The sequence below is a fragment of the Psittacula echo genome, assembly GCF_963264785.1.
Source record: "Psittacula echo genome assembly, chromosome: 2".
NCBI lineage: Eukaryota > Metazoa > Chordata > Aves > Psittaciformes > Psittacidae > Psittacula > Psittacula echo.
This window is the reverse complement of record NC_137737.1, coordinates 111471616-111496542: the sequence shown is the minus strand read 5'-3', so window position 1 is coordinate 111496542 and position 24927 is coordinate 111471616. Positions and strand designations below refer to the sequence as shown.

At 46.9% G+C, this 24927-nt stretch overlaps 1 protein-coding gene across 2 annotated transcripts; it reads right to left on the bottom strand.

Moving 5' to 3' along the window:
- Positions 1–2657: 2657 nt before the first annotated feature.
- On the bottom strand, positions 2658–21466 carry GATA6 (GATA binding protein 6; the record flags this gene model as incomplete). Of its 2 annotated transcripts, none has more annotated exons than XM_080610681.1 (6): positions 2658–3506; positions 11855–11988; positions 12082–12169; positions 13597–13722; positions 16960–17126; positions 20566–21466. In XM_080610681.1, 6 exons carry the CDS (start codon positions 21464–21466, stop codon positions 3339–3341), a joined length of 1584 nt encoding a protein of 527 aa, XP_080466807.1. In that variant the 3' UTR covers positions 2658–3338. The 2 variants fall into 2 exon arrangements, with proteins under 2 accessions (XP_080466807.1, XP_080466808.1); XM_080610682.1 differs by having other exon boundaries at positions 11882–11988.
- Positions 21467–24927: the final 3461 nt, after the last annotated feature.

Here is a 24927-nt window from a genome sequence, read left to right as displayed (position 1 = left end):
AAACCTGATTTAGCCCTGCTTCTGGTCCAAGAAGGCAAAGTATTTCATTCTTTATGTTTTTACTGATAAGAAATACGGGAAACACCTTCCCTATGAAATACTGGTTTTTATATTTTCTTTCTTTTCTTTTTTTTTTTTCTTTTCCTGTTACAGCCTTAAAAAGCATTTTCAGCCTCAGATACAAGAGGAGTCTCTTCATACAAGGCATCTCTTTATGCTCCCTGAGATAGTTATTATCTACAGGAACAACCACAAACAAGACCCTGGGCTAATGTGTTGCTGAGAAGGGAGCAGGGCCTCCCAGAAGCCTTCTTCAGTTGTGCTGCACGGTTTCAAAGCAACACAGCCTTCCACAGGCTGCTGGCAAAAGTGTCAGCAACCAGCTGATTTTTAATGCTGGGTCAGCAGCCCAGAACTGGGATAAGCTGGTCTAAACCTCCTGGTTCATGGTAACTCCAAGCAACAGAGCTCTGACATACCCGGCAGTGAGTTTCGCACTAGGCTTTTCAGAAGTGGCACACCAAACTTCACCCCTGGCAAGGCAAAAAGGAGCAGAAAGGATGCCGATCCCAGCTAAGGCTGAGCACACTTCAATACATTAGCAGGTTTTTTTTGTCCATTTAAGTGTTAGCACTGGAAAATCACAGAAAAGGGTGTTTTAGCCAACAAGTGTTTCAAAAGGAAAGATATTCACCCTCTTCTCCACACATTTTTCTTCTTTAACCAAGTGTTTCTCTGCATGGCTCACTTTGCACATAGATAATGATTTCTTTTAGTCAGACACAAGATCCAAGCCCACATGGCCCCAAGCCTAGCAGAGCTGGAGTACCCAGCCGTGTCAACCCCCAGGGAGCAAGGATATGGCCCAGCACCGATGTGGCCCAGCACCAAGCCTGGCATGATGGCCCCACCAGGAATGGAAAAGGGTCCCTACTCCTGGCTGGCCGGAACAGCCCAAACCCCAGCTGAAGTTTAGCCTGATCCGCTTTTGCTAGAAGCCATTCCCCTCCAAGTTCTGTGCTGCACCACTATTCCGCAGTCCTCACAACACCTCCAGGATAAAGAAGTGGCCTTGACTGATGACAGTTGGAAAACCAAGGGGCAGATTCTCAGCTGGTGCAAATCAGCGTAGCTTCACAAAAGGCCAAGGAGCTAATCCAGTTCAGCCCAAATGAAGGTCGGGCTCAGAGGGGTGAAGAGACGTATTGCAGCCACTCCATGGGTTGCTGAGTACAGAGGTTGGGCATCCCGGCTTCCCAGTCTGACAATACTGCCAGTGTAGCTGGAAATCACACCCGGCGGTAAGTCTTGCTCTGATCAGCTGAGCAATGCAGAGGACCAGTCCTCAGAGCCAGAAAAAAGGTTGTCCACTCCCCTCAATTCACTGTGTTCTCTTTTCAGCAGCAGCACTTTCAGTTTTTGCTGCCCTACACCTCTGGCCACCAGAGGATGCCAGCAGGCATGCAACAGCTCTGCCACCCGGCTAGCCTTAAGCAGTTACATCTGCAATGGGTGGCAGGCAGCCATTTGCACACACAGGGAACCTGAGTGAAACCCTTTAGCTATGGTGTGAAGGCTGAGCAAATCCATGACAGTCCTCACAAGGCATTGGATCAGTTCCCCAGGCTTTCATCAGAAAAACCTCCCGTTTGCCTGTGAGGGGCTTGTGTTGGTAGGTAGAGGCCCTAGTTTTACATATCATCAGAAGGCGCAGTGAAGGGAGCTACAGAAATGCCACATGCCATGCAACCTTAGCTAGACAGAAGCTAAACTTCAGCTGGAGACCTTCCTTGCAGCCATCAGACATGCCGCCTATATCAGGTACATTTCCATAGCTTTTAATATAGCTTAACAATTGCATTGGAGACAAAGGAGAAGGCACAGTGTACAGGAAAAAAAGAAATATCCCAAAATGATACCCTTTTATTTGTAAAGCTCTGATGAAATAACATTCCAAATGACATCCCACTTGAAGACCAATGGAAACCAACCTAACTATGCGTCAGTCATACTATACAGATCGCATCTTACATTTTCAAGATGCCTAAATATCATATGGAGTATTTACATATGTATCAGTTAGGTAGTAAAATTTCATTGTGATTTGTTTCTTTCCAGCACACACTTATTCGATGGCAAAAAAAGAAAAATACCTGGGATGCATTTGCCTTTTTGTACAACACTTTGGAGCAAATAGCGATTTTCCTGAGAGAAGGCTTGTTCTTTGAAATGCTTGCTTTAACATCTGGAAATACAGAAAGTGGATGGGGTTTTGTTGCACTAAAAAGCCTAAAGATGCCTACTTAAGTTTTTCTTTTAAATTATTTACGTACCATTAAGTTAAAATGTTTACATTCATTCATTCGTATAAAAACCGCTGTTAAATCTTATGCAAATGATTTAACACTGATTGCTGCAACGCAAATTGCACTTCTTTAAAAAAATTATTGTATATATGGAAGAAAAATATCTGATTGCTACCCTGTTTACAAATCGACTGACTTGATACAGTTCAGCCAGAAAATACAAACTTTCATAAACCTCAGTCACAGTGTACTTTAAAAGTTATATCGCAGTCTTGCGAAGTGAGTAAATATCTTAAACCAAAAAAAACCCCACCAACCCCAAAATTTCCTTAACCAGCTGGACCTCGAGAGACTTGTACCAAACGTGATTTCTTCCAGGGGCATAGCTGGACTCTGAAGAGCAGAGCATGGCACGCTGATGATGGACAGTGCAGGGGAGAGGACCGACAGGGAAAAGACATCAAATGTTCGATGTAAGACGTCTGCGCCAACTCAAGCAGCACCCACTTCTGATGCTCGTTAAAAGGTATCTTGCTATCTCTGGTAATTAAAGCCTTTGCTACTCCCTCTGTGACACTGGCAGCTTCTTCCAGGTTCTTGGGGGAGAAGGCAATGAGAGAGTGAAAACAACTACACGATCAGAAAGGCAGCACTGCTGGGTAGGTTGAGGATGTACTTCTGGAATCTATTAATAGGTCTAGATTTCTCTCTTTTTTTTTTCTTTTAATTTTTTCCTTTTTTTTTTTTTTTTTTCTTCTTGAGAATGTAAGGCTGCATTAGCTACATTAACTGTCCCCCAGTGGGCATTTGCTTTCCATATATTTTTCTTGCATGGATGAGGGGCTGGATGCTTTGGCAGAGTCTCTTTTGGAGGCTGAAAAACACCTCTGCCATCAAGGCACAAAAACCTTTTCAGAGGAATAGTCTTTGCCAGCATTCTCACTGCCACTGCGACTGCTCCGCAGACAAAACCATGCGCCAATGTCTGGGGGCTGCTGCACAGTGCCAGGATCCAGCTTCCTTCATGCCAGGTCATGCCAGAGCCAGGGCACACCAGGGATCTTGTCTCACGGACGCCGTCACTTCAGCTGTGGAGGTCAGGCTGACTCCTGTGTAGAGCCCATCTTGACCTGAATACTTAAGGTTGCTGCTTTCAGGACTGGTGCTCTCTCCTGGGCCAGACATCACCGACGAGCTCGCCTGGAGCGGGAGAAGAGTAGAGAGAGATTTTATTGAGCAGGTAAGCTTTGCACACACTAAGGTATTGTGTTAAGGAGTTGGAGCATGGTGGGCTCAGAGCACAGCCACTATCCCAGCATTTGTGTGGAAAATCAGGGTTTGTCCTCTGCTTGCCTCTGTGCCTCAAAATCCTGAAACTGAAAACTTGCCTCAGGGTCAGCCCACTAGTTCGTTAAGCCCCACTGATGGGAGCAGTGTCTGTATTTGGAGATATGGACATGGTTGTATTCACAGCAAGGTGGAAAAGAAAGTTTGTGACGTGCAGAAAAACCTGGAAATCGAGCCATGATGAGGAGGGTAACATGCATGTGTCTCACTGCCCCCCTACTGAAGGGACAAGATGCCAACACCAAAAGGGTGACCCAGGAGTGTGGTAGCACCTATAGTTTTGCTTCTCCAGTATATCCCAATGCTCTAGCACCAGATGTGGAGCACCTCCTGGAAATCAGCCTTCTTTGGGACACTCAGACCTTGAAGCACCTAAAAACCATTCCCTGCCCTTCAAAATGCTAGCCACAGCCTTCATCCCTGTAAGACTGGCCACTAAAGGAGATGATTTTTCCATCTCAAGTAGAGAAACACTATGCCTTTGAACCAGGAGCATTTTTGTTCCCCCACCTACACGTACAAGACAACACACAGGGTAGCCCTGGTGATTCATCCAAAGATGAATCTCTGAACCATGCTGGAACCAGTCCATTTATTTTAAGAGAGAAATGGAGAATTACAAAGACAAAGAAACCATCATTTTTTCCATGAGGCTGAACAGATCCATTAGAGAGGAAAAATTTGCAGTGCCAGACAGTGAAGGGGCAATGTTTTCACCTGATAAAGGAAATGTTTCAGAGCTGACTTCATGCAAAATTAACTCTTGGATATGTCAACTTTAAAACCTTAATTTACTTGTTAATGGATAGTCTTCAGATGAGATTCCTTAAAAAGAAAAAAAGAAGGAAAAAACTATCCTAAACTGTGATTGGAGGAGCTTCCCGCCTGCTGTTCAAGTGAAAAGTATACGTATTTAATCATTTTACAAGAGTAGAGGTCTTGGCTCTTCTGGAGCCTTGCCAGCCTAGCAGTCCTGACATAGAAAAAGTTAGGCTTCATTTATTCAAAGGTAATATCCAAATGGTGATATCCAAATATCCAATGTGCAGGGTTTTTGTTGCCAGGGAAAACCTCCCCTTCTGAAAGAGCTACTCATTGCCAGTAGTCACTCTCATCTGAAACAACCTGGACTCCAGTATTTTCTTTAGTTTTTATTAAAATGGTTGATGGCCACTATTCTTCCACCTAGTCATCAACCAGGATTTAGCTCCATCAGGCGCTACCCAGAAATGCAGAGATGGAAGGAACAACTGCTTGTTCCCCCAACCCAGTCAAAATAGCTCTAGTCCAAAGAAATATGGTTTACCACTCTCTCAAATACACACTTATCAATCAGTGACAATGAATCTCCACACCCTCTTTCCCTGTGACTACAGATGGCAAATTCAATGAGGCAGGTTTCATGCTAACCTTTGGGTCCAGTTTTGGTCTTGCATCAGCCTAGTTTTTCAAAAAGGCATTTTTAATTACTAATACATCAAATAAACTCCTCATAGCATAAAAGACATCATTTTTAAGAGCCTGAGGCTCCCCACAGTGGAAGAAGGGTTTAAATTAGAGCTAAGTAGTGTTTGCTCAACCTGAGCTAAAAATACTGCAAACTGCTTTGAAAGGTTCCCATTTACCCGTATTTGCTGCTGTTGTTCCGGTAGGCAAATATCTTATCACTACCCGTTTTTTCTGGGCTTGGAAAGTGTAATTCACCCTTTTCCTGATTCAGCCCTACAAAGGTGGGGCACATGGACCTGTAGTTTCCATGTGGTGTTATCAGCTACCCCTCCCTCGGGCACCCCAGAAGGGAGGACACGGAGGCACGTCCTGTTTGAAGACTGCTCATCCCTGCCCGACCAAGGCCGGATCCTGGCTCCTTTCAGCCAGGGCGGGCAGGTCCTGGGCAGGACTGCTGGGCTTGGAAACCCCACCCCAGTAATGTCATGACAAATTCAGGCAGCTCAGGCAGCTCCCAAAGTGAGACATGGAAAACGAACTTCAGCTCATGAAAAGGACACGGCTGAATCACAGCTCCGCTCCGAGCCTGCCTATCTCTGCTCATATTTCTCCAGCATGAAAGATGACAAAAGTTACAATTAGTTATTAAAAGACATCTGTCAGCTGGAATAAATAATCTGAACAATGCTGCTCAAGTCATTGAGCCCTTCTAATTCACAACAGCTGGCTCTATCAATAAAAAGGTAATGGGTTTATTTTTATTGCTGAAATCTGATAATAGGATAGATAATCAACTGAAGGTCAACTTCCTGAGGAAAAAATGAATGAAGCCTGTAGAGAAGAGTTTGCCTCCCAAACAAGCAGTGGAAGTTTGTGTTTGTATCTGCAAATATATCTGTCTGTATCTTTTTACCCAAACTAGCAGAAGCTGGTCATAGGGCAGCCCCCAGGCAGGTTTTCTGAATAGGAGATGGTCTTTCTGTGGAGTACCTGCCCACCATGCTCACAGGGAGACCTCAGTCAGAGCACAGAGAGACTTAGACATCTAGATCGTACTCAACCCTCTACATCGTACTCAAACCTGCTGTCAGCACCCTGGAGCCAAATTCACTCCCACTAAACCTGGTCCAGATCAAACCAGCACTTGAGGAGCAGCATCAGCATCTCTGGCTGAAGAACTCCTGCTTTCTTCCACCCAATCCCTCCTGCGCCGTCATCCCATCACAAAGATAGGGGAGAGGGGAGGGACACCCCCCTTTAGCTTTTCCCCACACCTCTGCAGGGAGGAGGCAAAAGCTCTGGGTGAGGAGTGGTGCTAACAGCTGGAGGGGGTGGCGAAGGGCCTTGATCTAGACCTTTGCTCTATCAAATAGACCTTTGCGCTGCCCACTGCACAGATTCAAAATACTGCATGAATTTTGGACGTTACACCAAGTTTGGAGTAAGCTGAGTCTCAGCTAATGCTCTCTTCCTCTTCAGTTAGCCTAGTTTAGTTTTGCTGTGCTTAAATGATAGCCATAGTCAGCTGAAACACACTTGCAAAAATTTGTTTCTCATATAACAGTGTTGTGGCAAACTGTGGTGGAGTCCTTAATTTTCCAGCCTCAGCCTCCCTGTGATAACTGGCATCCCCACTGAAAGCACTTTCTCGCCACTGTCACTCCTGGTTTCTGAAGTGCAAGTCTCAGCACTGCAAAATCACGGCCCTTTTTGATTTCATGACCCGCTTAGTACGCAAAATTGTCATTTCTTGCCAGTTCAATTGATCCTCTTGTTTATATTGCAGATGTGTAAGCTTACATATCTTCTAATCTCTCCTTTGTATTATAGCAACATAAATCTGCGGTTAATACTGCATTAATTTCCTAAGGGAGGCAACTTCCAGCGTGGCTTGGGAAAGCAGATGACCCCACTGCTGTCAAGGGCTATATGAGTAATTGGCTTTATTGCTTTGGCAATAAAACAAAAAAGAGCAAAATGTATGTTTCCGTACGCATGCAGAACTCCAGGGTAGAACCAAACCCACTCTTTTTTATCTTGGTTTTCCCCACTGAAACAAAAAAGCTGGATTGGTTCATTCTGCTTGATACAAAATGAAATTATCTCTTTCAGATACGTGTACAAGGAACAAAGAAAATGAATGACTGAATGCATGAAACCGACTGGGGAAAAGAAACTAGCATCCTATTTTGTCCAGGAGTGAGAACTACTGCAGAAGAGGTAGGAGACCAAGAGAAGATTTAAACTGGAGTATCAGATCTCCCAGCATAATGCCCTGACTCCCGGACTATTTGGTATTTTAGGTTGCCATGTTCCTCAAGCCTCCTGTTGATTTTATTCCACCTGGTTTAGATAAATATTTACTCATACCAGGACTGAGGCACTGTGTTCCCATTTTCCAGGTGAAAGTCCTACCAACCATGCTGGTGAGCCTTTCTCATGGAAACTCTGTCCCGACAGCTATGAAATTATTCTATACCAACTGAAATATTATCATCAAATAGTCTGAAGGACCCTCAGACATTCAACTTTCCAATATCCAGGTGAATAGAAGATCTTTTTTAAAGAGGTCCAGTCTTTGGTTCATGCAGGCTCTGGGAGATTCTGTACGGAGTCTGATTCCCCTGTAGCCTGCGTGAATGTCCTATGTATCTGCTACCTAAACAGGAGCAAACACCACCACCTCTGACCATCTCTCAAACCCTCTTCTGAAAACAAAATAAAGCAAATACAGGAGACACTCTTCAAAAAATTCAGTCCAGGTTTTCAGGCATTTTGGGGATGGTTAGAACTGCATTTTCCTGCTCTCTCAGCACCTGCCGAGGCCATTTCAGTCAGCCCTTTCACTTTCCACCCTACAACACTGAAGATCCAGTCCTGAACCACTTCTCAAAGTAAATCTCCATGGGAACTTAGCACTGGTTTTACCTGCAAGACAACTGTCCTAAGTTATTCTATGGTGTGGGGTTACAGTACTTCTGAGAAAGCTCCAAATTGAAGGCAAAGGGCACAGAAGAGGAGTCTTCTGAAAGAGCTCCCCTGGTGCTGCTGAGCCTTTACTGACATCAGCCCTGGCTCAAGGAGCCTCCATGTCCTGCCATAAAAAGCAGATTTTACAGCAGTTTTCATACTGCATTTTATCCTAATAAGGGAACAAAGTCCCTCTAGTAATCACAGTAGTTGGAGCCCCTGTATGGAAATGGATGGGTGTGCACTACAGACCATGCCCTTTGTTTAGCAACGTATTCTGCATTGCTTTTCCTTGTACAGTTTCAGCAGCATCAAAGAGAAAGCAGGTATAGCTGCAGATGCAGGCTGTCTGAAATCTTCTTTTTATGGGGATGTAAGGCAACCTCATATATCATGCAGCTGGACCTTTTCCATGTTAGTAACACAGGACGCCCAGTACTTACACTGCTTAAAAAAACAGAAATAGGCCTAAATCCGAGATCCAGATGTGAATTTGGCAAATAGCCCCTTTACAATGGGACAACGAAATATCTCTGATCCAAACACTTCTACATTTTGGGATGTTTGAAATCAACTTTGCACCCACAGCAATTCATTAATCATATCTTTTAAATGTTTAAACTTCAGCTAGAACATAAAATCAACATTTATGGTTCTTACTAATTTGTCTCCAAATTGGCATCATGGAAGATTCCCTTCATGAAACAGACAGTCTCAAAGACATTTCTAAGAGTAATTGCCACCCTTCTCTTTTTCTGCCCTCCCTTCTTTATTTTACTTTAGAAGAGATAAAGAAAGGCAGCGCAAAAAGTGAATATTACTGACACAAATGAATTCTGCTGAATTTCATTTCCATTAGATTTCTACATAACTGGGAACTCTTTTGGCAGCCTCCCATAAAAAGCATAATAAATTGCTTTTGTACCAGTAGAGGAATTTGTTTTCTCTGTTTCATTTAGCAACAACATTGCTGTGAATTTCACACAACAGTTTCTAAAACGTCATCAAATTTCTCTGCCTAATGTGAGTTTGGCTTTTTTCCCCTTTTCATGGAATAAAGGCTGCAGAAGTAGAAACAGAGCAAAACACAAGCAAGTTGCCATGCCAGTTGTGTAACGCATGGGGAATGAGCCAGGTCACACTTCCAGCAGGTGTCCATGTTTCGGCAACGTCACCAGCAATGCTTGTGGGAATTGATGCCATTCCCCTTAAAGCTACCAAAGATTACAGAGCCTGGATTCATCCATCTCAGGGTTTTTTCCCTCCTGACATGGCCCAGAGAAGTTTATTCTCCTTGTGCAAAGCGATTGCCTGTTCTAAGAATAAATAAAACCCTTCAGGCTATCAATGGGTCAACTCAAATGGGAAAAGAAAAAATAATCAAGGAAAACAGAACTCTAGCAAAGTATCTTTGCTTCAGCATGCAATCAGATTACAGGCTGCCTTGCTCCAGAATGCTGACATCCCTCCACTCTTGACAACTTCAATGGGCCTTATGAGCGCTCAGACCCTCCCATGGGATTTAAGCCCATAAGAAATTATTTCACTTCCTTTATAGCTAGTGATCATGTTCTCAAATGACGTCTGGGGCAACAGGAGCCAGTCTTAACAGCCACTACTTTCCACTTTCAACATCCAGTCTCCCCAGCACTCATTCCATAGAATTGCTGATGCTTGGGCAAAGCCAGGACAGATGTGGCCATGCCCATGACATGTTCTGACAACTGCTCCTTGCAAATCCAACCCTCATCTATACACATATGGGGCTAGGGTACACTAGCCCTTCACAGGGAGGGAGGGTCAGGGGATGCCCGGATGTCTGGTCTCTGCTGCTTCAGCGTGTTTCACAGCCTCTCTCCATCACTTCCTTTCATTGAAATTTTTCACAAGAGGTAATTTGCAAGTGCTTTGCATATGCAGGGCACATCTGATCAAATCATGGTGGTGAAAAGGCCGTGCAGATGTTACTGTGCTGCCTGCTGGATACAAGGAGACAGACTTCCCCAGCCCTTGTGCGGGTGCCCTCACCCAGCCTGATCTGCTTCAGAAAAATCAGGGAGAACTGAAGTCCTGGCACTGCAGGATGCTGTTGTGTAATTTAAGAGCGCTCTCAGGGTCCCTGGAGTTGCTCTTAGTTGCAAGCAGCTCTCAACCAGCCTTTTGACTCACAAACTGTGTCCCCACCTCGTTCTTCTCTGGTACCCACACAACTCCACCTGGCAAAATCATATTACAAATGGTACTATTAATATTATAACACAACGATCATTAACAACAGGTCTCTATGGCCTCTCCTTCCCTGACCAGCACAAGGATGTCCTGCCTACAGCCTACACCACCGCCTCCACCTCAGCTGGGACTGTGTTTCTAATTCTGTCCATTATATAAATCTCACAACATTCTTCAGAATCAGTAATCCTGCTTAAGGCAGTGTAGCAACATATTAAGGGAAAACTGGCTGGATTTTTCCCCATGCAAATATTAGGTGAGAACCTAAACGAGTACATAGTAGTTCAATGGTGGGAGTCTGAAACCCAGTAACAGTTCACTTTTTGCTTAGTGTTTCTCTTTTTTTGATGTGATCTGTTTATTTTATTGGAGTGACAGGATTTTCTCATGTCAAAGACAAGCCCTTTTAGTAATATCCTTGTCTGGGAGCATCCAAACCCAAACCCCGATGCCTCTGAAACTGGGTGGCCCTGTCAGTCCACGAACAGTCGCATTTGCTAAACATGGGGGTTTTTTTCCCCCTTGTACAATGAAAGTTTGTGCATCAAGAATTAAACTATTGAAAGGAATTTGTATGTTGGGAATGTTGAGATATTGAAAAATAGTTATTATAAACAATGTCTCCTTATCATTAATAAAGGAGTAGAGAAAGCCACATTAGGAAAGCTTTTCAAAGAAATGATGTGGCAGGGCAAAGGATATGGAAGGCCCAAAGAGTGAATGTGGATATGGATATGTATAGCCAAGGGGTTAGAAATTAATCTACATTAAGCTTCACAACTTTAGCGGTAGTATTTGTTATCACGGACGCTGAGTGAAGAAAGGAAGTTCGAGATAGTTTTGACTACATGATGTAAAATAAGGATCAAAACTAAAGCATTCTTCTGGTGCTCCTCTGGAGATCAGTGCTGCCAGATGCTGAGCACCTGGTCCCAGAGGAACCCTCTGTGAGGAGAGGGCCAATCTCCTATGCACTGCAATCAGCAGGGCACCCTAGCCTGGTTTCATCTGGTTCTGTGTCATGGTTTAAGTGCATATCTTCGTTTAAAACAAAAGCCATTATGTTTCCTTTCATACAGTAGCATAATATTTTGCTGGGGTTTATCAGCAATTTGGGATAATGCATAAAAATGCATATATATATATATTAAACAGCTTTTGGAAAACATAGCAGCAGTGCCTTGAATTATAAATTCTTATCAGATCACTTCAGAAGAAGAGGGATACGTGCACAATTGTTTCTTGAAAGGATCAATCCGGCATGATTTATTGTCTTTTCCCCAAAAGAAAACCTTTGAAATGGAACAACCTGAACGTTTCAAAACAAAATATCTGGGGTTAAGCTGTGGTTAACTTAATCATAAGTTACATAGATCTTAATTAAGAGGTTTGTAAAGTACTTCAGCTTGTCGTTCTGTTTACAGCTATATGTAATATCCTCTGAAAATCTTGTTCCAGTATCAGCTAACAAAACTGAAAAGTTTGTTTAGATTATTGTTCTGCCAGATAAGATAAAAGCTGTGATAACACCGCACAGTGATCAGCCTGCTTACAGATACGGACACCCGCTTATGGCTTACCCCAGAGGCTGCAGTCTGTGTGCCGGGAGAAGTGGTTTTGCTACAGTCATCTGAGTTATTAGAAGACGTGGATGTTGGAGTCATAGGAACCGCAGTAGTACTGTTACCTGAAAGACGGGGAATTGGTATTTAAAACAAATGTTTTCCACCAGGGGAAAAAAACCTCCTGCAGCTCAACTGTCTTATCTTTTTATATTTACCAGAGCATGCCTTTGACTTATTTATGTTCTTAGGTTTTCGCTTCCTGGTCTGAATTCCTTCTTTTTTCATAGCAAGAGGTCGGGGAACCTGAAAAAATTAGATTTGCACATAATCACAGAGTTTTATATGTACTCTAATATCAAAAACCAAAACACACTACAGGATCAAATGGTGATATTCAAATTGCCTGTACAGCACATCAATTTTTTTCAGTTATAATACCAATTCCAAAAAAACTTTGTCTTTTATTTGGGCAAAGCAGTGGGTTGTTTCAGGAGGTATTTTAGCTAAATAACAAAAGCAGGGAAATTTTCTCTTTGTGTGAACTGTTTTTCCAAAACCTCTGTCTATCCAGAGATAAAAACCACACTTTTAGAGGAAAACAGCATTACTGTATTACTTGGCCCACAGGTGTTATGAAAATAAGTTGGACAGAGTATATCTGAATCCTTATTCCTTCTTCCAATCATTTAGGAATTATCTTCAGTGACTGATTCTGGAAATCAGGAATGCATATGAAAGGAAAAAATATTCCTCTCCCAGTGGACCAGCTACACAAACCGGATCATCACCTGTGTCTTAGGAAAGAAGCTTCAGGCCATATTTGTTTTCATAAGCAGTTCAACCCATACACAGCTTTATAGCATCCAAATTTATATTTATAGGGAAAACGTGCTCCAAAATCAGATTTGTACTCTGTGTCTCCACAAATATAATCATTATAAGAAAACATTGATTTAAAAAACGTTTTAACTTAGTGATGACCTGAGTTTGAGAAAAAGCAATTCAGGCATATGCTTACTATCATTATAATGTTTAAACCTGCAACATAATTTACTTTTTTCTTGAGGACTAGAACAAGTCCCAAACTCTCCCAATGCCCGTGCTCTTCAAACACTTGTGCTTGACTCTAACTTAATCCACTGAGGCATAACATGATCTGAGTTTCACACAAAACATACTCCATCACATTCAGGATACAGCTATTTTCTTCCTCTATTATTGTCTAGCAAAGGCTGAAATCACATTTAAATTTTTTGCTGGCATAGCTATGACTTGAATTTCATTTAAAGTTTTGCTGGCATAGCTATATCTGCCCATGAAAAATGGTCTTATTAAAGGTCTAGGGGTTTTTTTCCCCACTGATGAGCTGTTTTAAATCTCATTGGCAAAAAGACCTCTGCCGCTCATCTGTTTCTTTGTACAGATCCATCAGGAAAGCTACAATGGCAAACACATAACTTGTCACAGGCATAACTTACTAAAATGGTTTAACCATTTTCTAATGTCACGCATTTTTTGGTCATTTTATCCATTTTGTTCGCTGTTTTTTGACTCCACAGCCCAAACTATGAGCCGAGACCATTAGCATTAGCAGAAACATTGCTCCAGCTTGAGGAAGCCCAACACCACTTCTCAAAGCCACCAGGTACCCGCTGGTGGGAAGAGCACCCCTTCCGCAAGAGATTCAGAGCCTGAGGGGAATGTCCCTAGGTGAAGAAGCAGCCACTTACCCCGTGGAGCTTCATGTAGAGGCCGCAGGCGTTACAGACAGGCTCACCCTCCGCGTTCCTCCGCCACAGGGTGGTGGTCGTGGTGTGGCAGTTAGCACAGGACAAGCCCAGCCGCCGCGATGAGGGCTAGAGGCAAGAACAGGCAAACACGGGCATTAACAGGCAGGCAGGAGCAAATGACTGATGCCTTTAGAGTTTATGAAAAGTAATTTAACACAAAGGGGGGCCAGTAGAAGCTTTTTTTACAGCATCTGTCAGTGACACCCCAGAATAAAATGAGATTAACATCATTTCAGGGACGGGAAAGCTGATGTGAAGAGGTACCGTGAGACTGCAGCTCTGGGCAGTCACAGCAGAGGCTGCTGATGCATGGACCTGTGTTCAGACCACTGGGCACTGACTTTTCCTTCAGCAGCACAGCTAGGATGTCTTCCATTCAACTGAGGAGAAGGCACATCACTCCTGTGCCACCTCTCCAGCTGGTTCAATGCCCTCTCCCCTGTGTGACAGGCAATGAGGTCCTTTCGAGCCCTAACTGTTCTATAATTCTATGAGGCAGCTCTGAACCTGCCAGCAATACTTCCTACTCATCAGAAAAATAAACCCCTTTAACCACCTGACCTCAGCAGCACCACAACTAGAGAAAACTTTCCTGGGCATCCCAGGGGTAACACATACAACAGCGGCATCTTTGTAAAATATCCTTTTATCAGCACCCATTTTATCCTTGCATTAAAAAACATGTCCCGGGAGCACATTTTACAGAGCAGAGCTCCCCCTTGGCCAGCAGAAAAGGTGGTGGGTGACAACAAGGTCCCCACTGCAAACAAGCCATTTATGACACTCTTCCGTGGAGTTTGGAGCCAAGATGAAGCAACCTTGTATCAGAAATAACTGTATAACCTGGAGCTTTATGGCTGCAGGCTGTATATCATAAGTGAAGGCAGTCCTCATAAACATGTGAAACGAAGGTGAATGGGTTATAAAAGTCCCTGTAACGAGTGATCTCTTTTACGTTCATCATAAGCAAAGAATTCCAGCTACATCATAAATCTAGTCTTTTTCAAAGTATTGCATTGTCAAAAAAGATAGAAAAAAATCTGTGCCTAGCTCTTTGTCTGGCAGCAGAACAAGTTTACACGGAGAAGTCAGTTTTAGAGGATTGCATTAATCTTATTCTGGCTATAAAGCACCCATAACCGAAATTACTAACTTAAGGGTACAATGCCCTTCCTTTTGAATCATTTACTGCTGTGTTGTTAGAAGTAACTCGGTCACCTTTGATACCACAAAGCTGCCTGCCGCTAGGGAAAGCGATAAAAATGTGAGAATAAAGAATATTCCAGAGTAACAACCCAGTTTTGTAAATTTTACTCATTTGAGTTTCTTTAGCAGTAAGCCTTCATCTTATGCCACAGCTCAAAAAGAAATCTAGATTAAATATGAATTCTGTAACTTTGAATCAGTAACCCATTATTAATTCCGCAGCAAAAGAAAAACAACCCAGCCAAGAGTAATATAGGCTGAAGTACATGCATATGCTTTTTAATCTTAAAAAAAACAGGTCTCGTGAAAACAGATTTACCTCATTATTAAATATGTATGCATACAGCACCTAATTAAATTAAGACTTGATTAAATGTGAGTTTTGCATATATTGGGTAAAAAAGCTGGTCTTAACACATATGCTTAATTTTCTTTCTTTGCATGTGAAATGCCATCAGGCATTTCATTCTATTAAATCTTTCTTTTGTACGCAGGCTGGTATAAGCCTTCATGTATTTTATTTCGATAGCTTTTGCTCATTCCTGTATCTAAACAGACAGCGGGTTTTGTCACGTTTTGAAGCTAGAACAACTTTCTGCTGCAGGAATTTTATCAGAAACTTCGAGGCAATCTAAACATGTTTAGCATTTTCAAAACATTTTCCCTTCTCACCTACATATTTCCAACTCTATGAATATACAGTCATGTTTGATTTATAGTTATGGCCAGTGTACTCGGTAGGGATCGTTACGCAGAGCTATCTCAGAGTTATTTCACCAAGGTGTCAGGCTGAAATCGGGCTGTGGTTTGACTCTGGTTTAGTCTCCTCATTCCCACTCCCCTTCCAAAAAACAGGAGGAGCACAGAAATGCCAGAGCTGGGTATCAGCTACTTGAAATCTGCATTGGGCCAGGATGCCACGGCCAGGCGAGTTCTGACACTTCAGACGAATGGCAGATCTGGCCCGTCTGCTGCATTTGCCCCCAGTAATGAGATAACACTTTGTGTCCTGAAATGTAGTGAACCACCAGCTAGAAAAAATGGGCAGCCAACAGTAATTAACGTCTGGCTTACAGTTAAATTAACTCTTTGGCTTAAAGAAAGGTGGTGTGTGCTCTTGAGCACTTACTGTCTGCTCCGGTCATTGTGCATTCGGTTTTTACTCCCCTCTCTGCTCCCGTAAGAGCATTAAATTCAAACGGTTGTGAAATAAAGACTGGGATGTATTTTAATGCTAAGAAATCTGGCATGGAGCGAAGCAGCTGTCGATTGAAAGAGGCTTGAAAGGCCAGTGGGTTTGATACACTGTCTCCATACACAGGGGTCCGAACATCAGCTTGGATTATACCAGCGTGATTTATTGTGGCTTGCTCAGGAACAGCCATTACTGAAGAGCATATTCTTTCTCTCTGCTGACCTCCACCCAGATTTGCTAAACATAATGTGCAGTTCCTGCTTGTTAAATTTTCTCCTTGCCTATTCAGTGCCAGCCTGAGTTATAAACAGGGGTTCTGGTTTGTACTATTTATTTCCCCCCTAGTTTTAGGAGTATATTTTTAGAAAAATTGCCGCTCATTTCTTAGGAGTGAAACAAAACAAAGGCTATTATCATTGTTTAAACAATTGGTTTTCTTTGAATTATATACAAAACTTGCCTACATTCCCAAGGATCGAGCTCTCAGCAAACAAAGCAGGTCTGGAGAAATTCCGAGCCCTCTGAACAAACACTTTCCAACCTTGAATTTTTTTTTTTTTTCTTTCTTTTGGAAACATCCGACATCAGCAGCACGAATTTATTCCAAGCCCCCGATGCCCCCTCACCAACAGGGTCCATCAGCTCAAACAGCCAGGCCTGCCCGTGCGCAGTGTGGGGCTCATGGGGAGCAGACGGCGATTCCACCAGCATAAGGCTCAGAGGTGGGCCCAGAGCTACCAGCTCTGTCGCCCCTCACCGTGACCACTTTGGCCTGATACTCTGGTCAGGAGCTTGGGGGATCACAGGGCTAACACACTCAGATTGACCCTGCTTTCCACCTAGCAAGCTTTGACTGGGGATCCCGCGGAGCACAGTGCTTCCTCCCCTCCATCCCCACTCACCACTCTCTTCTGGGGCTTGATGAGGGGCCGGCTGAGGCCGTTCATTTTGGTGTACAGCCCGCAGGCGTTGCACAGGTAGTTCCCGGTGCCGTCCCTCCGCCACAGCGGGGTCTGGATGGAGCCGCAGTTGACGCACTCCCGGCTCTCGGACAAGTCTTCCAGCAGCTCTGGAGGGCAGAAGCAGAGATAGGACGTGGGGCTCGGCCGCCGGCGGGCGCGGAGCCCCGCGGAGCGCTTCCCCGACGCCGCCGCGCTGTGAGACGGGCCCCGGGCGGCAAGAAACCGGCGCTGTTCAGCCCTCGGAAAAGCAATTCCCCGGAGTGACCGCTACCACGCGATCTCTCTTTTTTTTTTTTTTTTTCTTCTTTTTTTTTTGTTAAGTTTTCTGTCAATGTACCAGGCTCGCTGCCAGACCCGGCGCAACTTTTGCTTCACGAACCGGAGCCGGTGCTCCCTGGGACAGGCTGAGGAAGGCGGGGAAGGGAGAGGGGTGTTACCAGCCATATGGAGCAGAGATCCCCGGCACCCTGCACTTCCGTCGGGATGCGACCCCGGAGCGACCCGGGGTGTGCAACCCTCGTTGCGGTACCCACAGAAAAGGGGGGGTATCTGCCTTTGAGGGGGCAGAGAGAGTTAGGTGACGGCCAGAATAGCCGTTTCCCAGATTGCAGGGACTGGGTGTAAGGATGTAAGGGCATAAATATATAAGGATATAGGGGGTTATATATATATATAAAAATATAAGGGTGTATATATATGTATAAATATAAGGATCTAATGGATATATATAAATACAAGGACATAAATATATAAGGACATAGGGAGTGGTCTTGCCCAATATTCATTCCCCCAGGCTACGGCTGGGCAAGGAGTTTTTTACCCCGACTCTCATTTTGAATGCCTTGCAACTAGTATAACTTAAAGTTTAGAGACAGCGTTTGGGACTCTGCTATGTCAAAGGCGGCGACGGGGAGAAAGCACTTTGCCTCGGCTGTTTGGTCAAATTCGAGGTGGTTAGTAGGAAATGGGAAAATATGTGGTATTCTGCCTCCTGCTTTTGTAGCTACTGAACACTGAGGGAAAAGGGTCTAAAAGCACTGCAAAAATATAAAGAGAACCGAGGTATAAAAGCAAACAACTTCACCCCTGCGAATCCTTATGTTCTTGTTGTGACTCATTATCTCCGTGTTTCGCGGCGGCGGAAAAAAATCCGGATTTTACAAATAGAAATAATAAAAGTAGGTGTCTGTATTTCTGCAGTAGCTTTCGAGTCGAGGCTGGGAAAGTCTGTTTTAGACCCACAGCTTCGCCTCTGATATTTCTGCTCTCTCCATGCCTCTCTCTACCTGCTTTAATTCATCCCTGGGTTAGAGTTTTCCTTTTCGCTCAGTAGCTGTGAAGGGAAAGAGCTCGCTAACATCAGGAAGCCCTGGGACAGTGCTGCGGTGACACGGGAGGCACCCAGCTGAGACAGAACGGGCCCAAAGGCCCGAACCCACCGAAATCCTTTTCTCACCTCCCTTCGTTTGGAAATTATTAGGCGCTAAACAGGAATGGGCACACGGCAGAGTCCAGAGAGCACAGTTCAGCTTACGTTGTCAGCCTCTAGCTCATCGCTAAGATTTATTAATCTTTGCACTAAAAGCACCATCGAGAGCTGTAATCAGGAAAATGCTTAAGGCTTCAAGGACGCTGGAAGTTAAACAGTTATTTGTCTCAGCTATTTGCTTTATAACGTTATCTCCACTCCTGCAGAAAGAAATCCTGCCGTGACAATACTTCTCAAGCATTTAAAAATATTTTTTGTTTCCCCTAAGTCCGCGAGAAATAGATTTATCTCCAAGGAAAACAAATTAAAGTTTTAATTCTATATACGGTTTTAGTAATGGTGAGAAATCTGCATCAAACCGCCTAATATTTAGCCGTAATATATGTATATATGTATCACGGCTACATTTTTCCCGACTGCTGACAGGATTATTGGAAAGGAGGAAGCGAGGAAGCAAGGAAGCAGCCCCAGCGCCGCGACTGCTCACGCTGCCTGCTCCTTCCCAGCCGGGCTGGGGTTCAGCAGCTCCAGAGGCACAAGGGAGGACGTGAGACTCCCCCCGAAGCAAGTGGAAGTTCCATGCTTCTCATCTCGGAAGGCTTGGCATTCCTGCTCTAGCCTCCTCCTGCGCCCTGTTCGCTCCCTCCTCTGCCTCTTCTGCCCCATCCCTCTCCTCTCCCTTCCTTCAGATTCTGCAACTTCACCTCTCCCCCGAAAAAAAAAAAAATACTATCCACAACAAAGTTATTATTTTTTTTCCCTTCATCACCTATTTTTGCACTGTAACTCTCGGAAATTGAGTTAAAACCTCAACTTTCATACCGCCCCGAGGTGCGGCTTCTCGGGTTTGCTCTGCCCTTCTTCTACCACCACTACAACTGAGTCGTCTTCCCTCTCTTATGTTCGTAAACACCAAGTGGGAGGCTTAAAATGCCTAAATCTACCGGGGTATCGTCGACAAACAGAAGGAGGGAGCATCGTGTACACCCCTATTAGGGATGTGAAAAGCCATTGAGTAATTTTCTGCATTACTGAAAGAGAAAAATCACAGTGTATAGAAAATACACCTACCTGGTGGGTAGTTTATGATTAGAGCAAATACTGATCAAATGTGTGTGTGCGCGTGTGTATACGTACACATATATACATAAATATACAGAAGTATATATAAATATGCATAAACACATGTAAATATATTCCTATAAAATACCTAGATAAATACACAAACACACACACCTGTATATACGTCTATATTTATATATACATACATATATTCTAAAGCTGAAGAGACCTTAAAGCTGAAGATCGTTAATCTTCCTACTTCCGATTAAATCTTCGCAGCTCAGCCTCCCCTTCTACGGCTGATTTAATGACACTGAGAACTTCCTAAACTGAAAAAAAAGGGACGGGACACCTCGGAAGCGAAAGCAAAATCCCATCAGGAGGTGACATGTTTTAACAGGAGTTTATAAACGGAGGTTCTCGTTCACATCCGAGGTTTTGCTTTGCTCCTTTTCGTTTATAACGAAACAGCGAAGCGGTTTGAAGTTGAAATAATGCAAAATGGCTAAGCGAGCCCCTGTGCTTTCCCTCTAGGCTACAACAAATGTTAATTCGCAATGATTAGATTAGATTGATTAGATAGCCGCATTTAGGGAAAGGGGGAATGTACAGAGCTACGAAAATTAAAAGCACGGCTTACACTGGGCCATTCGTTTTGTGAATGCAGTTTGCAACCCAAACTGCCAGAGTCCAACCGACGCCGCTTGCATTTTGTTATCTTTCTTGGGGGGGGGTGGGGGTGGGGGGGGTGTTGTATATTACCGACCAAACCACCGCTAACGACGAAAGCTACCTCCACTCCACGAAAGACAGGGTCCCGGGGTAGCCGTCCCGCCACCGCGTCACGCAGCCCTCGAACTCCGCGCCGGAACGGCCCTGCTGCCCCCTCCCCGCTCCCCCCTGGGGCCCGGCAATGGGCAGCCTCGACGTGCGGCGGCCGCCCTTCCTGCCCACGCTGTTCTGCCCGTCCCACTGCGCTCGGCTACGGGTCTTACCTGCGCTGGGAGCCCGGACGGGGATGGGGGCAGCTCGGCCCTGGAGGCAGTGCAGCATGGAGTTCTCGAAGGGCGCCGTGGGCCAGGCCGGCGTGAGCTGCGGCCCCACGTAGGACGTGTAGGGCCCCGGGTAGGAGCCGTTGAGCGGCCGGGCCAGGGGGCTGTACTGGTCCCTAGCACCCAGGCTGTTGCTGTAGGCGGCGGGATCCCGGGAGGCTCCGTTGGCCACTGGCGGGCTGGGAGAGTAGGGGAAGCGGCCCGAGGGGTGGGAGCTGCCGCCGGTGCTGTACGAGGGGCTCTCTGCGGCCGGCTGGGACCAGACGGCGTGGCCGCCGCCCGGGTGGCTGGGCTGGGCTGCCCCGCTGCCCTGCAAGTACGGCAGAGTGGGCAGCATGGAGCCCACGCGGGTCGTGGGCACGTAGACCGGTGAGCTGGGCGTGGAGTGCATGAAGCCGCTCGGAGATCCGTCGTAAGGCGTGGGGCCCTGGGCAGCCGAGATTGCCAGGGTCTGGTACATCTCCTCGGGCTGCTCGGCGCCGAGGGCGCTCAGCTTGGGGCCGCGGCTGGACCAGATCAGCTTGTTGGTTTGGTCTAAATCCGCGAAGAGCAGGATGTCCTCCCAGCTGGGCAGGCCGGAGTGGTGGGCGGCCCCAAAGGGCACGTAGGGAGCGAGCAGCGACCTGCCCTCGGCGGCGAGGGGCGGCGGAGGGGCCGGCCGGTGACTGCCGTCCGGGTCCGGCAGAGGAGTCTTGGAGGAGCCGCCTGAAGAAGAGGACGACGAGGAGGAAGGGGGCGAAGGAGGAGACGGGCGCTGCTCCCTGGTCGCGAAGGGGCAGGAGGAACCGCCGGCGTCCGCAGCGCACCGCTTCACCGTGCACCAGCCGACTTCAGCCACGGCCATCCAGGTCCCCTTCAACCGCTGGGTGTGGATGGGGAAGGGGAGGAGGGGAGGCGGAGGAAGAGTGAGGGGAGTCCGCAGGGCAGGGCGGGGAAGGAGGACACAAAAGGGCGTGTGGGGTGGGGGGTGAGAGAAATAATAATAACAACAAAGTTTGCAAACAGGACAGCCCGTCTCCCTCCCTTAATGAGATTCATCAGGGCTTATCTGGACCCTCTGAGCGCTTAATCAGTCATGTCGCCTCTGCGCTAGTGTCCCCTGCCCCGGCGCAATGGGATCAGAGAGCCCAGGTCAACACGTGCTCCGCCAGCCACAGAGCACGGTCCCGCGGGGCAAGGGCTGCGGGATCCGGGCCGCTCTCCACGCCGCCGGGAGCTGCTCCTTTCCTCCAACACCCCCCCCCCCCCCCAATCCCGCCTTCCCTGCTACGGATTTGAAAGTGAAGCGCGCTGGGGGGAAGCAAGGTGGGCGAGAGGACGTGGAGAGAGAGGGGACCGAGAGAGAAGACGAGCATTTTCCCCTGTCTGTGCCCAAGCCCCTTCCTTGGCTGCTATGGTTGTTGTTATTATTATGGTTATTTCAATGAATGAGTCATTTGACTCGGTTCCACCGAGAAAACAATCAGTTAGGCGATCCCTTTAAGGTTACTTCTCTAGAGAGCTCTGTTAGCCTTTCCGCACATCGTCCCGCTTGTTTGCTAATTTGCAGCCCAAGGTCACGAAAAGAAGGAGGAAGAGGAGGAAAAGGCACTCAGGAAGAGGGAGATGCGCACGGGCAGGGCCTCGACGTGTGCGTGGGGGAGCCAGGGCCGGGGCAAGGGCCGGGTGGGCTGTGCCTGGAGCAGGACAAGCTGGCAGGCCGGACTGTGGGCCTGCCACGAGCCCCAGCGGCGCACTTTTTGGGGGTGGCATCCGTCCCGCAGCCAGCAGCATCGGGGCCCCCGCCGAGACCGGTCGCGGTCCGGAGCCTTCGGCATGAGAGAGGCCGGACAGCCAGCCAGTCCCCGGTGCCCAGCCACTAGGAGAAGGGGCAGAAAGCGAAAGGGGACGCAGAGAAATGACAGCAAGAGAAGCGGGTGGTGAGGCTTTCTGCTCCCAGCCCACTTCGGGGCTCTCCAGATAACCATAGGCACATGAAGACAGAACACACGCACAGCCCCCCTCACAGATAGGCACCAAATACGTCTCTCCCTCCTGCGAGATAACTGGGAGATAAGGCTCCGGCAGATAACGGCTCCAGGCACCGGCATCGGATGTTTGCCCAAAGTCCCCCTCGGGCTTCCCCAATCAGGCGCGGCCGCGCCGCTTCCCTCCCGGGGAGGACGATAGGCAGGAGAGAGGGGAAGAAAACGAGAAATCGTGGCGAAAGGGGAGAAAGAAGAGAAGCGAGGAGCCAAACCTGCTGCCGGTGTCCCACATGGGGCCGGGGCGCGGGGCCGCTGCGGGCGGTAAATCCAGTGCTGTGGGAGCGAGAGGAGACGGCGAGTCCAGCGGCTGCTGTCGGAGGCTCATGTATAAAAAGGAGAGAGGAGGCGCCTCTCGCAGCCCTGCCGGAAAACTGCAGGCAGCCGGCCCTGATTGGGCTCGGCGAGCCCTAAACAAACACGCAGCTCCGCAGGGGTGCCAGTCCCGCGGCCAGCCGGCCCGCAGCTGGGGGCGGGAGAGTGCGCAGTCGGGGAGGGGGAGGTCAAGAGAAAGAAGGGGGGGACAGGGAGATGGCATCTCGGGGTGCCTGCAGCGGGGGGTGCGCCGGATCCCCTGCTTGGGAAAGCGCAGAAGGGAACTCCCCCTCCCAGATGCCCAGTCTTTTTCTTCTTCTTCCTTTCGTTTAATAACTCATATATAATACATACACACACATATCTTCTTTAAGGTGACTACTCCCCTTCTATAAGTGGTTTTCCTCGTGCGTCCCGTCGTGCCTCCCGGCCTCGCAGCGGACAGCCCTGGCAGCGGCCCGGGAGGATGTATGCCTATCTCTCGCCCTAAGCAACCAGGTGAATGTCTCATAAAAAAACCCCCCTTTCCTTATTTTTACTCGTTAAAGTCAGAGCTAACAGAGGGGAAAAACTGTGGCTCCTCCTAGAGTTGCTCGAACCGTCAGGTGAAGCCAAAGAGAGCTGTGGGATGTGTCCACCCCAGAAGCAGGCAGCAGGCATTTTTCCTGTTTCTTTCTTATTCTTCTCTTCCCCCCACCCCTCCCCAGCCCTCTTATCTCAGCTGTGTACAAACTGATATGGTACTTAGCAGGAAAGTAACTGGAAATTAAAATAACTTCGTTCACCAGAGGTTATCAGCTGGATATCTGTCATCATCAGTTTGTACAGAAAGAGTCATCTGCGGCGAAGGGCTGGACTAGAACAGAGCCCGGCTCTCGGCAGCCGGCAAGACAGGAGCCCTCCCGCCAGAACCCGAGCCCAAAGCTGCTGGTGCGCGGCGCTGTCGCTCCTGGGGTAGGCACGGCTTTTCTTTCCGTCTTTCCAGGCAAGGTGAATGGGAGGTGAAGAATCCGCAGTGCCAGGGGTACGGTAGAACCCCGGCTGCAGCCATCCGCTCTGATGGCGGCGGGGGAACCGGTTGCGACCTCCAAGTTTTATTGTGCTCGTGAATTTTTGTGCTGTAGCGCGGCGGGGGGTTGTTCGGGAAAGAACCACTTGCTCCAGAAACTGTTTCTCCATTAAATTGTACGATTAAAGGCGCTACTTCTTTCTTGTCAGTTCTCTTTAAATAATATCGTTCTTTTGGTCACCCTGCCATGTTGAAACGATATTTCTTTTCTTTATTATTTTTAGATGGATTTTAGTGGGGGTAATATCAAATAGAAAATAAACTTTTGCAAGCGAGGGCAGCCACTCGTTGTCTGTAAACGCCCGGCGTACCTTCCTACCCGAACTTACAATATAAAACATTATACCATGGGGGTTTTTTACCTGGAAAAACACGACAAAAGCAGGGGAAGTGGCTGGTGTCGATGGCCAAGACACTTGTTCGCTGCTTGGGGACCTGCTTGCCCCTCTAAGTTTCTGTGCTGAAAAGGGCCGACCGACTGGCTTTAAACTCCGCGTTTCCTCTATGTCTTTTGGATGCCCCTTCTCGAGTTAAACCCTGGGATATTTCAAACACGTGTTAGGGTGGGTATAAGGCCAGAAATGTCGTTGTTTGGCTTTATTTTGAAGCGACAGTATTTACTGGCTGGGAGGTGGTTGTCAGTGCCCCTGCCCAGGAGATGAGGACGGCGGAGAGGAAGAACGGCCGCACTGGCCTGGCAGGCGCCTCTTTCCCTGGCTCCAAAGCGACCAGTGTTTTACACTTCAGGCGCCTCAGGATTTTTTCTTTCACAGCTGATTAGCCTGTTTACGTTACAGCCAGGCTACAAGTTTCATTTTATTTCCTCCAATACACCCGATAAGAAAACCCAGCTTGAACTGGAACCACCGCGGGAAACCATTCCCAATCACTGCTTTC